Raw genomic sequence first — 14,822 nt, 5'->3', positions numbered from 1 at the left:
ATACCACACTTTCTTTCCTATCCTAGCTTAATAATTCTTGATATCCAGGACAGCAAGCCCTCCCACCTTGTTCTTCTTCAGGAGTTTCTTGGTTATTCTTGGCCCCTTTCCATTTCTATATAAATTAGAATCATCTTGAAATTTTCCACAAAGCATTTGACTGGATTTGGCCGGGGTGGGGGATGTCTTGTATAGCAGCTTAGGAAAAATTGACATCTTTTATTGACTCTTGCAATATATGTACATTTATGAAGTCTTCTTTAATTGTTCTCAGTAATGTTTATAGTTTTCTCTGTAGATTTCTTATATTTTTTAATTATAATTCCTATATATTTGATATTTTTGACACTGCTGTATAAAGTATCTTTAAAAAGATTATCCTCTCTTTGTTGCTGGCATATAGAAATACAGTTGAATTTTAACATTGATCTTATATCCAACAACCTTGCCAAACTGCCTTTATACATTCTACTCATTTATCTATAGACTTTTAAAAAATTTTATAACTATATAATTTTAAGATCTGTGAATATAATCACAGTTTTATGTCTTTCTTTCCAAATTTTATACCTGTCATTTCTTTTTCTTGCTCTGTTTTACTAGTTGGGGAAGTGATAAGGTCACTTTCTGTTTAACATTTATCTTTGTTTGCTGTAACTTTTAGTTAGTTTGCTGTTTTTGGTAGTTAGTCCTCATCGGATTAAGGAAATTCCCTTCTCTTCATAGTTTGCTAAACGTGTCAATGAATGGATGATGAATTTTATCAAATACCTTTTCTGTATCTATTGAGATGATTATAAGGTTTATCTTATTAATGTGGAAAATTATGTTGATTTTTTTTTTACTGCTAATCAAACGTCTATTCTTAGAATAAGCCCAAGTCAGCTTTGATTTATAATATTTTTAAATATTGCTAGATTCAGTTTGCTTATCTTTTGTTTAAGATTTTTACATTTATGTTCATGAGTAAAATTGGCCCATAATTTTCCTCTCTCCTAATGTCCTTGTTAAGTTTTGGTGTGTTGAGGTTATACTGTCTTCATGAAATGAATTGGGGAGGTGACCCCCTTTTTTGTTACCAAGAAGAACTTATATGAGACTGGGTTTATTTCTAACTTAAATATTTAGCACAATTCACTGATTAGTCTGAGTGGGCATGTTTTAAATTATAGAACGTTAGGGGACTTTTCCACATCCTGTTTACTCTCACCCTGTGGGTATAGTCTTTTGGGATTTTAATTTTTAAAGTAAGGAACTTCTGTTAGGCGTTCCACCTTGTGCGCACCCTGGACTTTGATTTCTGTCCACCCACACTCGCCTTGGACATCTGTCTAAACAAAGGGTCTCGTGTTCTTCGGATTGGCCCATGACCTCAGAGAGTCTTGTTTTCCCTATCTTTGGAGCTTGGTGATTACTTATTATCTTGTAGTCTTTTTAATACTTTCAAAATTTTATTCAACTTTTACAGTTGTTTTTGGTGTGAGATTTGATCTAAATAACTTAGCTCACCATTATAGGGAATAGGAAGAACTCTAGTTAATTTACTTGAATTAACAGAAGAAAGATAACAGAAAGAATTGCTGAATGTCAGATAAATGCTTCTTTTCCACAAAAACTATGAGTTCCCAAGAGCTCCTTCTAAAGTTGGGGGTTGAGGTTGTGGATGTGAGGGGAGAGAAATTAAGGGATTGGAGTCATTACGTTGTTTATTTTTTTTAACTCCAGGTTTCATTTTTTGACAATCTGTTGATTCTCTGTTACGAAAAATTAGGAAATTATTTTCCTCAAAACACAATTTCTCAAATTTCATTGGTTGTATTTTCACTTTATTAAGATTAACATTCTGTTCTGCAGCTAATTCTCCTGTTATTTCACCTTAGTATTGTATAAATAGATTTGTACTTTTTGTTTAGTCTGGTTGCAGAGCATGGGCTCTAGGTGCGTGGGCTTCAGTAGTTGTGGTTCTCGGGCTCTAGAGCGCAGGCTCAGTAGTTGTGGTGCACGGGCTTCGTTGCTCCGCGGCATGTGGGATCTTCCCAGACCAGGGCTCGAACCCGTGTCCCCTGCAATGGCAGGCAGATTCTTTTTTTATTATTATTATTTTTTTAACTTACTTTATTTTATTTATTTTATATTTGGCTGTGTTGGGTCTTTGTTGCGGTGTGGGGGCTTCTCATTGCAGTGGCTTCTCTTGTTGCGGAGCACGGGCTTTAGGCGTGTGGGCTTCAGTAGTTGTGGCACGTGGGCTCAGTAGTTGTGGCTCTCGGGCTCCAGAGTACAGGCTCAGTAGTTGTGGCGCACGGGATTAGTTGCTCCGCAGCATGTGGGATCTTCCCGGACCAGGGATCGAACCTGTGTCCCCTGCATTGGCAGGCAGATTCTTAACCACTGCGCCACCAGGGAAGTCCCAATTCATAGTAGTTTTAAGGAAAGTCATTGTCATTATTTCAAAATAATAAATCAGAGTCAAAGAGCTTGGCCCAGAGAGATTTGGGGAGAATCTTCGAATGAATAGCTATAAGACTATTTAAAATGTGTCAGTTACTTACATATGTAAACATCTCTAATGTTCTTAAAAACACTTTTTTGATGAGCTGAGCACCTCACCTCTGAATCATATTTACGTTGTTTGATTTAAGTTGTTTGATGAACACTATTTTTCATAGATGGAGGAAAAAGTCAATTTTCTACTTTTCAAAGCTAGAAGGAGAATGTAGGTTGACAGAATGTATGTGGTAGTAATTGAGAATGGGTTCTAGAAACTGACTGCTGAATTAAAACCCTCCTCAGTCTCTCATTAGGAGATCGGAAGTCTGACACACTTCTTTGCCAGACTTCAGTCTCTCCATTTGTAAATGAGTTGTAGCAATAACAGTGTTTTTAGCAGAGTGCCTGGCATGATTTAATGCTCATTTTAACCTTTTATTCATCTTTATTTTAATTTAATTTATTATTATTATTATACACATATAATATGAGCCTGTAATTGTGCAGGCTAGGATTTTGAACAGAGCTGAGCAATAAACTTAAAGGTGTAAGGGTCTTCAGCTACAAAGACAATTTTAAATAAGCGTCCGGTGTAAATATGTTTTAAAGATATGGGTCTAATTGCTTTGGCCTGTATCAGATTACAAGGACATTTGAAAGCAGTCTGTAATCAATGTGAAGCCAAGCAGAAGATACTATTAGCAGCTTTAGTTAGGTGTGTGTTCAATCCAGAAAGTTGGACCACGCACTGACGTTGGTCCTGTGCTTCTCTATTTAATTTTATAAAAGACTGGTAGGGAACTAGGGTAGCGGGCATCTTCCTTGAATGTTTTAGAATAAGAACATTTCTCTGTCTGTCCTCATCTGTTTAGTTATTTAATGCACTATAAGTGACCAGAAGCTAAAAGTTGCAGGGCAACATTCGGGTCTATTTAATTGTATTGGTCTTAGTTGACATCGTTCATTTATTTGTTTACTAATTTTCGAAATACTTTTTTCTTTGATGAACTCTTTTACGCTGTGTTCTTGTGTTTAAGTCTTCTAATGATTTATAAATAATTTGCCTCCCATGTGGCTGTGTAAAATAAAGTTTTAAGCAACAATAACTGTATTTTATCTTTTAAAGTTGTGCAATACAAAAAACAAGTAGTATGTAAATATAAAATAAATCTGTTAATATGTGCATGAGTACGTTTTGCCTCTTAAGGGATCGTCGAATTTGGGTTATATAACCAGAAAAACTCACTTATCCGTGTCCTTTAGGTCACTTTTTATCTGGTTATTTTAAAAAGTATGTGAGCTTTATCATCTGTGCTCCAGTATTTTAACTTATGTGTAAAAAAGCTAGCAGTAGCTTTTCTTGATCCTTCTGTTAACATGTTCTTGGGGAAAATGTCTAATTATTTGAGTAGTTTACTACAAGCTTATTAATTTGGATAATTGAAGATAGTACTAGCTACTTAGGGAACAAACAGCCGCCCTGCTGGTTAAAGCCTCAGGCCCCTCTCTGTGTCTGGAGGTAGCTCCTTATGTAACTCTTCATTCATTCATCCCTTACTGTTTCTAAAAAAATGATCATTATGTTTCCCAGCTTCCACAAGTTCAGTTTTTCAGACTGTTTCTCTTTCTCAGTTTTTTTACTTCATTCCCTCCCGGAAGACTCTAAAACAGAGCATGCAAGATGCTTTTTCATCCTAAGTATTTTAATTGCTTGATAACGCAGGGAAACAGGAGGATTATGCTCTTCTCCATTCCACCCTCACACTCCCCCTCCACCCCCAAAGCAGGGGAGGGGGTGGTAGTATAAAAGTTGACTATATCTCAGAAATCTGTGAAGTTGTTCCTGTGCCTACCTGGTATATAAACACCCTTCCTCTCCTCCTATTTGCATAAAGATATTCTACTTTTTCTTAGATGTTCCCATTAAGAATTTTTAGTTCATTTTTAGAAATCAGTTGGGTGGTTATTCCCAGGTAGCTGTTTTTCTGGATTTAATCCAGTAATGAATCTGTACCTGAATGAGGAAAAATCTGCCTGGCTCACAGAGGTTTCTCTCCAGGTTACACTTGTTCCCAGACCTATCAGTTACCCCTTTTCCGTTCTGTGGTTGTGGCCCCGCACCTCTCATCAGTGGATTCTCTGTTCTAGTGTGGTTTTTCTGTAGCAACTCACCAGGCTGACTGGATGCCCTTTTCATTAACTTTGGCGTCTTCCAGTATTTTAAGCCAGGTTTTGGCATAGTCTACTGAGTAGAGGTGCCCTCCTCCCTTCAGCGTTATCCTGCCCATTTTCAAGGCTCACGTCCTCTGCTGAGTCTCCCGCTCAGTTCCTGGTGCCTGGGTGAAAGTGGTCTTACACAGTGGTGTAAGTGGAGATTGCTTGCTAGCGGTGCGCCTGAGGCAAGTTGTTTAACTCCGTGGGTCTCTTTTCTCATCTGTAAAACGGGGGCTTTAATACCACCCACCTCCATCTAAAGTATCAATGACTTAATGCGTTTTTCTTCTTTGTACAGAAGTTCTGAGGTAAGAAGTGCAGGTCTGGTATGGCGGTTCCATGGTTATCAGCAACTGTCTGCCATCATTAGTTTGTGGCTTCCATTCTCAAGGTGATCCAGAATGACTGCTGTGGTTATAAACATCACATGTACATTCCAGGCAGCAAAATGGAGCAGGAGGGCAAGGCAGAAAGGCTCACCCAGCTTTGTGAGAGGACCATATCCAAAAGTCACACCCTCTCAGTTTTGCTTATATTCCATTGGTCGGAACTCGATAACTTGACCTTGCAGCCACAGAATATCAGGAAATACAGGTTTTTATCTGGGTACAGTTGCCACCTCAATGGAATTAGGGTTCAGTTACTAACAAGTAAGGGAAGAATGAGGGTTGGGGAAGTAACAAGCAATCTGTGTAGCTCTACTAGAAAGGAGATAAGGCAAATAAAGTACTAAGTACTGACTGACAAATCGTAACGCCTCAGTGAATGCCAGGCATTTTTATGACTTTTGCTAAAAGGTCATATTACCAGCATGTCCCACTTTTTCTTATTCCTTTCCACCCATTCATATACTTTTCAGGGTAGTGATCTTTTATAATACCGTAATACAATAGCTGAAACTTACAGAAACAACCATAGATGATTTCTTTGAAGGGAAGAGCTAGGTAGGTAGTGGTTGTTCCCTTGTTGGAAAACCATTAGTCTCTGTAGAAGTTTCCTCTTTTTTTGCTTCATTAGCAGTTCTTAACATTGGTGGAGTTGATATGTCTTTTTTTACTTTGATTGGTACATATTCTTTTTTTTAATAAAGAGAATTAATTCCACTTAAAAATGTTTTTATTACATCCTTTAGTTAAATGCAAAGTCTTAGGGTGATACAGAATGAAGATTGGGAATGATTTTACTTAATGCTTATTAGCCTTGCTTCAGTAAAGCACCTCATTGTTAACTACCAAATTTTTAACTTAAAATGTTTTTATTACATCCTTTAGTTAAATGCAAAGTCTTAGGGTTAAAAATGTTTTTATTACACTTAAAAATGTTTTTATTACATCCTTTAGTTAAATGCAAAGTCTTAGGGTGATACAGAATGAAGATTGGGAATGATTTTACTTAATGCTTATTAGCCTTGCTTCAGTAAAGCACCTCATTGTTAACTACCAAATTTTTAACTACCAATTTTTTTAAGCTTTGCTGTTTTACTGTATATTCATCATGTAGTGAATTTTACAATACACAGATTTTTGTTCTATAATAGAGCTATAGTCGAGCCTTCTTTTCTTGCCTCTTATTAAGTACAATTTGCCTTATATCCAAATAATCTAAATTTTGATAAGATAGAAAAAAGAGGGAAGGGATATATAACTGGGAACCAAAATAACATTTTGATAAAGCCTGCCTCCAGGTTTCAAGGTAGCTGAATATTTTTATATTGAATCCCAATGTGTTATTTTCTGGCTGTGTTGTAACAAGTAAGCATATATGTGTCATAAGTGCCTGTGGTTGCATTGTTTTGTTGTTTTATAAATCAGTCACCTGTGACTTTTAGATTCTTTTGATGTTTTTCTCCAGTAATCATCAACCTTTATTAATAATTATTTCTGCACACAGCTGTAATTAGTCTTTCCTTTTTTTTTATTAGAGTATAATTGCTTTACAATGCTGTGTTAGTTTCTGCTGTAGAACCAAGTGAATCAGCTGTACGTGTACATACATCCCCTGCCTCTTGCGCCTCCCTCCCACCCCACGCCCCACTGCGCCCTGCGTCTTTCCTTTTTCTTTCCATGGTGGTTTCTTTAAAAATATCTATACATGGATAGAAAAGATATGCAAACCTCAAAGTAGTTTTCTTAGGATGTCTGCATGTATATTTAATTTTAATGTTTTTTTTAAATAAATCTAAATAAAAATTCATCAAATGGTACGGTACCTGAAGTTAATGCTAAATGTTGTAGTCCTTTGTAAAACCACGTTAAGTCATAGAAGGTTATCAAACTCAAGCAACCATTGAGGTTAAAGTTAGTATCATTCAACAGTTTTAAGAACCTTTAAAATTAGTTAATAAATCTCTTTTATAACGAGGCAAAATCAGTAGGGTGGAATTGTTTTTAAAAAAATCAGTAAATTTGCCCAATTTTACACTTTAATGATGTAGAAAAATATGTACTGAAGATTCTAGAAGGCCATAGTCAAAATTACTTCTGAAAAGTTGGCCCTTTCTTCAAAAAGAAATTTATAAAATTAACTAGATCTTTAAAAAAAATAGCTAGTAAAACTTGCTTTTAAATGTAACTGAATATTCTGGAATCCTTGGTTTGGAAAAACCTGCTGTACTATTAGGTTAACTGTGTTATATTTTATGCTAGGGAACAGTTTTTTAAGACAGATAATAAAGAAGTATATTATAATTGTCTAAGTCTTTAATATCCAGTTCAGTATTTTTTTCTAAAATAAGTAGTAATTTAGATAAATTTAGAATTGCCATATTTTACGTACAGAATGCTTAATATTGTATAGTTTTTGCATTATTGGAAAGATTTAATTAAATTATTTATAATAGCTTATAAGACTTCTATCAGTGACTTTTGTTTGATAGAAACTCTTGAACTATTGTGTATCTTTGCAAAGAGAAGAAGTAGGAATACAGTCACCTCTTTATAAATTAGGCAAATTTAAAATTTCATCTTATGGGCTTCCCTGGTGGCACAGTGGTTGGGAGTCCGCCTGCCAATGCAGGGGACGCGGGTTCGTGCCCCGGTCTGGGAGGATCCCACGTGCCGCGGAGCGGCTGGGCCCGTGGGCCATGGCCGCTGAGCCTGCGCGTCCGGAGCCTGCGCTCCACAGCGGGAGAGGCCACAGCAGTGAGAGGCCCACGTACCGCAAAAAAAAAAAAAATAAATAAATAAAAAATTTCATCTTATAATGGATAAAGAAGATGTGGCACATATATACAATGGAATATTACTCAGCCATAAAAAGAAACGAAATTGAGTTATTTGTAGTGAGGTAGATGGACCTAGAGTCTGTCATACAGAGTGAAGTTAAGTCAGAAAGAAAAACAAACACCGTATGCTAACACATATATATGGAATCTAAGGAAAAAAAAAAGTTCATGAAGAACCTAGGGGCAAGACGGGAAACAGACCTACTAGAGAATGGACTTGAGGATATGGGGAGGGGGCAGGGTAAGCTGTGACAAAGTGAGATAGTGGCATGGACATATATACACTACCAAACGTAAAATAGATAGCTAGTGGGAAGCAGCTGCATGGCACAGGGAGATCAGCTCGGTGCTTTGTGACCACCTAGAGGGGTGGGATAGGGAGGGTGGGAGGGAGGGAGACACAAGAGGGAAGAGATATGGGAACATATGTATATGGATAACTGATTCACTCTGTATAAAGCAGAAGCTAACACACCATTGTAAAGCCATTGTACTCCAATAAAGATGTTAAAAATAAATAAAATTTCATCTTAGATATTTCCCTCTGCCCAGCACATCTTCCTTTATCCCCACCCCCTTGGTGTTTATTCACAGAAGCAAATTAATTTTAATATTAGCTTAAGGAAAATATGATTAGGAAAATAAGTCTGCTACAGAAGTAGCCATTGTATATTTCAAAGCTAAATACAGCGGGAGCGGGAGAGGGGGGAGGGATGGACTGGGAGTTTGGAGTTAGTAGACGCAAACTATTACGTATAGAATGCATAAACAACAAAGTCCTACTGTATAGCACGGGGAACTATATTCAGTATCATGGGATAAACCATAATGGAAAAGAATATAAAAAAGAATATATATGTGTATAACTGAGTCACTTGGCTGTACAGCAGAAATTAACACAACATTGTAAATCAACTCGACTTAAATAAAAAATATTAAAAAGCTAAATACAAACAATTTCTAAGTTGCATGCTGTTTTGGATAGTCCATATTACATTTCTGCTTTATTTGCAAGATAATTATGATTCAGATACTCAGATTTTAACCTTGACTGACATCATTGCAATTTAAGGCATTTGATCGTAATTTATTAGACAGGGATATCTTTAAGAGTATGGTATCATATATTATTGCTGACTGATTTTAAATTGCTGATAAAACAGCTGCAGTGATTATTTTGATCTTGTAGATTTTGTGCATGAAGCTAGAAGATAAAAGTCCCAAGAAAAACTCATTATATGTATTTTTAAACTAATAAAGTTGAAAACTGCATTTGCCTGGAGCAATTTAATTTAAAGTAGATTCTTGTATCTTATAGTATTCATCACAGTAGTAAGCATGCATTTGTCAAAAGTTCTCTGTTCTGTTCATGTCTAAGTTGAAAGCCTAGTTAATGTAAATGTGCATTTTTGTTCTTCATGGTTATGTCATGAAGGTACCTTTACACTGGATAAGGTAATAACCAGTGCTTATGGGAAGTCTGTGATGGGTGAGGCATTTTACATGTAATTTAGAATTTAAGCCTTATAAATGCTCTATCAACTAGTCATTATTATCTCCATTTTACTGTGAGGATGTTGAAGTTCAAAGAAGTTAAGCGTCTTGCTTCTGGTCATGTAAGCAAATTAGTGGAAGTTAATTGAATTTGAACCCAAGTCTGACTCCAGAGCCTGTGTGTGTTTCACTGTGCCATATTTTTTTCCTATGAGGAAAAATATGTCAATTCTGTGGACTGTATAAGTCATAAAAAGTAACCCCCCTTTTCAGCAAACCTGACATGTGAAAATCTAGATTTGCCAATATACAAATTTGGGATATTCTTTATTCTTGTGAGATGATTCATCTCATGTTCTATAAATGACACGACATGACATTTAAAATATTATTTGCTTTCCCAAAATTCAGCTGCTTTACTTAACATTTTAAGAATACCTGCATTGTGAAATTTTTATCAAGTGAGGCAAACCTGTATTTTGGTATGCTTTATTTAGCATGTTCTTCACGAATGCCTGTTTTAACCTGTTTAACACCAGGTTCTAGGTGCTAGAGAGATAAGTGACCTGCAAAAGCAGACGTAGTTCCTGCTGGCTCTGGAACTGGTATAGCTGGGTTTCAAATGTGGGTTCCACCTTTACCTCTCAATAACTGTATGATCTTATTAGCAGGTTCCTTAGCCCTCTTAGGCTCTTTCTTCATCTGTGAGAAGGAAAAATAATAGTACCTTTCTTAGGGTCATCGTGAGAATTAATTGAGATAATATATGTGCATAGCATGATACCTGGCATGTAATAAAACAATAAATGTTACCTTTTTATCTTAAAAATAACACTTTAAATATAAGTAATTTTCTGTAAAAAAAAATAACTGAACAAGCTTAATTGGTATCATGATCTTCAGTCTGGGATGGTAGTCATCTTTTTTGTATCATTTGAAAAGTCTCATAAGTGTTTCCCTTCATTTGTTCTGCACACTGCACACATTTTAGAAATATAGTACACCGTAAGCTATGTGTTTATTTTTAATATTTTAAGGGCAATGCCAGAATCACTGTGTGGTGTAATTCCAAATACAGGCGTATATATGTTTGGCTCATGGCAAGTACAGTAACCTATTTTTTATTACCTTTCTTCTGAAAAAGAAGATGACGAGTCACTTTGTGATTTATTCTTTGGAGCAATATATACTTACGAGAAAAGATTTGAGGAAGAAATTCTTCATTGACTGCAAACAAAAATGTTATGACAGCTTCACTCTGACTTACAGTTGGCATTTTGTATGATTTCTTGAATTTTTTGAATGGAAAGTATTTCTAAGTTTTTTTTTTTAATAGTGAAATTTAAAAACTAGATACTTTCTGTACACTTACAATATTTAGGCACTTGAATATGTAAATACAAGTTCAGGTAATTTTGAATTTAAAAAGGTACATTTATGAAAAGTTACACAAGAGTTATCAATCTAGCCATATTTCCTTGTAGATTCCTAAATTGTTTTAGGATATTAGGATTTATCAAAAGCTTGAGGAAAAATTGAATGCATTCCAGAAACGATTTTTTAGAGATATACAAAAACACAAGTGACAAATTTCTTTAAGTAATGGTTTCCATCAATAATTTTGTTATAACAGTTAAACTTTCTTTTTGTGAACTGATGCAAAAACCTCACTTATAATACTTTTAAGGAGATTTGTTCAGCTATATTTCCTGTAAAAAGAGATGTCAGGGCTATTTTTATTATCTGTAATGAAACCCTGTTAGAGAAAATCTTGCTTTGACATTAAATCACTGCCCTTTTTTTCATTACGAAGTCTAAATGCCAAGGAAAAGTCAACTTGTAAGCTGGAGAGGTATATAAACAGTTCAATTATAGTGACTGCTAAAATAGATTTTATTACTGTTTTCTGTTTTCATAGTTCTTTTAATTCTTGATTAAGCCATTTTTAAGTACATAAGAGATAATTTGATGCTTTAATAGAAACATTTTTTTCTTATAATACAAAAAGAAGATTGCGTGGTTGATGTAGAGATTTTTGTTTTTAATGTGAATTTTTAAGGGACTTTTTTGTACAAGAGGTTTTTAAATATTTCTTTTAGTATGTACAGCCAACATTTGTATTACCTCAGATGTTGTAATGGGACATCATTTTTACTTCTGAGAATGAATATTAGCTTTGCTGAATTTTTATGTGTAAGCAAACTTTTGGCTTATATGCTAACTTACGTAACCTCAGTCAAGATTTTCAGAAATACTTTGTTGAAGTTTGTTAAAGTTAAGATTTAATTATCAGTTTTAATGGTTAAATTTTAAAGGAGCGAATTTAAGATGTAATTTGTTCTTAGAAGCCAAAGAAAATAAATGGCATAGAAATAAATGATTTAGTTGTTCTTTGGGAGGAAAAAAATACACTCACATTTAAAGCTAAGTTTCTAGATTATTTAATTGAGAGCCATATATAAAACTTAATTTCTAAAAATACCTTCTTATATAGTATGAAGCAAAAAAATTACCACAACTCACTGAGTCTGAGTTTTAGCATCAGAAGAGGTGCTGAGAAGAATAAAGTTCTTTCATAAGGATGTTTAGTGATGTTCATCTAATATTTTTGAGCTTGAAAAATGAAGATAGGACGATTCTGAAAATGAACTCTTTCATTATTCTAATACCATGTACTACTGTATTGAGACTAAGTTATCCATGCTGTGTTGGAGCTCAGCCTGCAAAGAAATGAACTGGCTGATTTTTGTCATTTGCAAGTCCAGCCAGGGTTACTGCAGCCTGCCAGTTGACCACATCAATGCATAATTTTGTGTGAAGTCGTCAAAAGGTACTATTTGTTTTAAAAGTGACACATTTAACTTTTTACTATAATTATTAATACAAAGCAAAGAAGTTAGTAGTGCTTTCTTTTTTTTTTATTGTCATCAAGCCGTTTTCTAGGAATTTTCAGCAATATATCAATTCAGCTGTAATTCTAGTATGAAATACAGAAACTATGAACAAGCTTTTGGTGCCTACCATTAAAAATTAAATCCATAACTTTAATTCTTACAACCTCATTTTGTTTCACCACAGCTCTGTTTTAGTAGATCTGCATATCTGTCTTGGTCTCAATGGTTAATTTTACCAGTTCAGTTTTCTTTGTAGATTTTTGCCATAAGTAGCAAGGATTTAAAATCTTACAGTCCCTTAAAATATTTTATTACCATTTACTTGAAAGAACGATAGATAATGTACATGCTTGTTCATTGTGCAAATACTTAAGACATTCTGATTGAAAGACAGCTTAAGGAAAAATAAACAAATAGCAAAAGCATTCAGTCTTTATTTACAATATGTAGAAGATCACTGTTTTCACTTTAAGTGTACGAGTCTGATCGGCAGGAACACCCTAGAGAAGGACATCTTTAGCGATAGAATTTACATACCGTTAGCTCACAGTAATTGATTAGCAGCAGGTCTCTGAGTACAGAGCTAGCTGGGCACGTTATTTGGGATGCCTTTGATGCTGTGGTTTTCCGAAGCTTGCTGGCTGCATGCTTGTTGCCTTTGTTCGTGACACAGGTAATTACTTGATAAAATGAAGTGCATCGCTGTGAACAATCGACCCTTTGGAGCAATCCAGGCTGGTCAGCAGTCTAAAACCACACTTTAAGGCCATCATTATGGCCTCGAACTTAAGAGTTTCCAAGGTGCAGACAAAGGTGTTGTCTTCCTTCAGTACAAGTCGAGTGCCATTTTCAGACTTTATGAAGTATTTAAATTGAATGATGTTTGCCGATATTGAAAACTCCTCTGGAAAGCCATCCAGCCTGCTTTTGGACACCAGAACAATGCGAGATTTTATTTTTGATATGAAATCAGGAGCATTACAGAAGATTCTCAGTCCTTGTGAGCGATCATGGTTATCTGTTATTTCCAGGAAAGTAGTCTCCCTGGGTGTTAGCTGTTCTTTTTCCCACCTGGACTTCACTTCCTCCGCCAGTCCCTTGAGCTGAAAGAATTCTGCTTCTTGTGCGAGAAGTTGATTTTCTCGAAACCCTTCTGGCAGTAGAAGTTCTCCGTTTCGTAGGAAGTTTAGAACATGCCTGAAGAGGAGCCCATCCCTGTCTATGAAATAATGACCATCGGCATCAAATGGGCAGAGGATTTTTCCATTTACTATACCTTCAAGGAAAGTGTCTGGGTACTTGGTCAGTGTTTGTTTCTGAGTAATGTATAGGTATCCACCAACGTTGAGGGTCATCAGGGTGGATTTGCAGTTCTTTCCCTGGTCAGCATCTTCCAGGCTGTTGTGTTTCCCTTCATACTCCTTTTCTTTTTCTCTTCTGTTTATTTTACGCTCCATTTTTGAAAATGCTATTTCAGCTTGTTCTTCTTGGCGTTGAGATTTTTTAAAAAGAAACACTACCACACAAACACGCCTTTATTCAGCCCCAGCCTGGTGATGGAATGGAAATGCTGGCAGCGTTGCCTGTGCTGTCAGCTCGGTTTTGCAGTAGGTGGCGTATCAGCTATGTATGCAGGAGCTTTCTGGAGTAAGAGGGGAAAAAGATAATTTGCATTTAACTGTATCAGGGAAGGAACTCGCTGTGAAAAGGTTTTCATGTGTATTCTTTGAAGTAATGAAAGTTACTGAATAAATTGAATTTCCTATTGGCAGTTAAGCAGTTACATATGTTTAATTCTCCAGCTAAGTGTGAATTTTTATCCACTTCTAAATGTCTTTTAAGTTATTAATCAGGCAGGCTTAATAATGAATAATAGTGTCACCTTTTGGAGAATAATGTATGTTGAATTAGTATCATTTTTTAAAGTAAATCATAAGTAGGAAACCCAAAGACAAAGGACCTAGGTGTATAGCAGTTTTTCTCCTAAAAAAAGTCACACATTTCACAAGTGGTGTAGTCATTTTAGAGACACAAGTGAGAATATTTAACCTGTTGTTTGTGACATTGTACTTGAATTTAATTGGATTTGCCTGTGATTCTGCTTTGTGGATCTTTAGCGAGTGAGAAGAAATTTTCTTCATGTCCTTTAACAAAAGTCTCTGTTATTTTGGCTTTTTACCCTAAAGGTAAAAAATCAAATATACAGGTTTTACAGTAATCTTTTTTTTTTTTTGGTTAAGATTTCCTATGGAAAATTCATAAGCTTGTTTCACCCTAAACGTGCTTCACTGCTGAACAAAGACTTGGACTGCTGTGGAAAACACTGTAACCGTGTGTCTGTGTGTGTGTGCACGCAGGCATGTCCTCCCTTGAGAAGATAACAGAGAGACACATTCAAAATACCTGCTGTAAAATAGTGTCATGGGCTAAGTTAGTTGGGTTTCTTTTGCCGCTGTTGGCTTTTTTTCAGTGTTCACATAGGGGGAGAGAAAAGACCAAAGCCTAGCTGC

The 14,822-nt window shown here is 35.6% G+C and overlaps 2 protein-coding genes across 2 annotated transcripts in view; one reads left to right on the top strand and one right to left on the bottom strand.

Moving 5' to 3' along the window:
* The window catches only part of GTF2F2 (general transcription factor IIF subunit 2), a 153,184-nt gene that overhangs the window by 49,444 nt on the left and 88,918 nt on the right, over positions 1-14,822 (top strand). The gene's annotated exons all lie outside the window — the stretch shown is intronic.
* On the bottom strand, positions 12,442-13,776 carry KCTD4 (potassium channel tetramerization domain containing 4). Its single transcript, XM_060129261.1, has one exon. The coding sequence runs from the start codon at positions 13,767-13,769 to the stop codon at positions 12,990-12,992; it is 780 nt and encodes a 259-aa protein (XP_059985244.1). The 5' UTR covers positions 13,770-13,776; the 3' UTR covers positions 12,442-12,989.

This window comes from Lagenorhynchus albirostris, chromosome 18 (assembly GCF_949774975.1).
Source record: "Lagenorhynchus albirostris chromosome 18, mLagAlb1.1, whole genome shotgun sequence".
In the NCBI taxonomy this organism is placed as follows: Eukaryota; Metazoa; Chordata; class Mammalia; order Artiodactyla; family Delphinidae; genus Lagenorhynchus; species Lagenorhynchus albirostris.
This window is presented reverse-complemented; position numbering and strand designations above follow the sequence as displayed.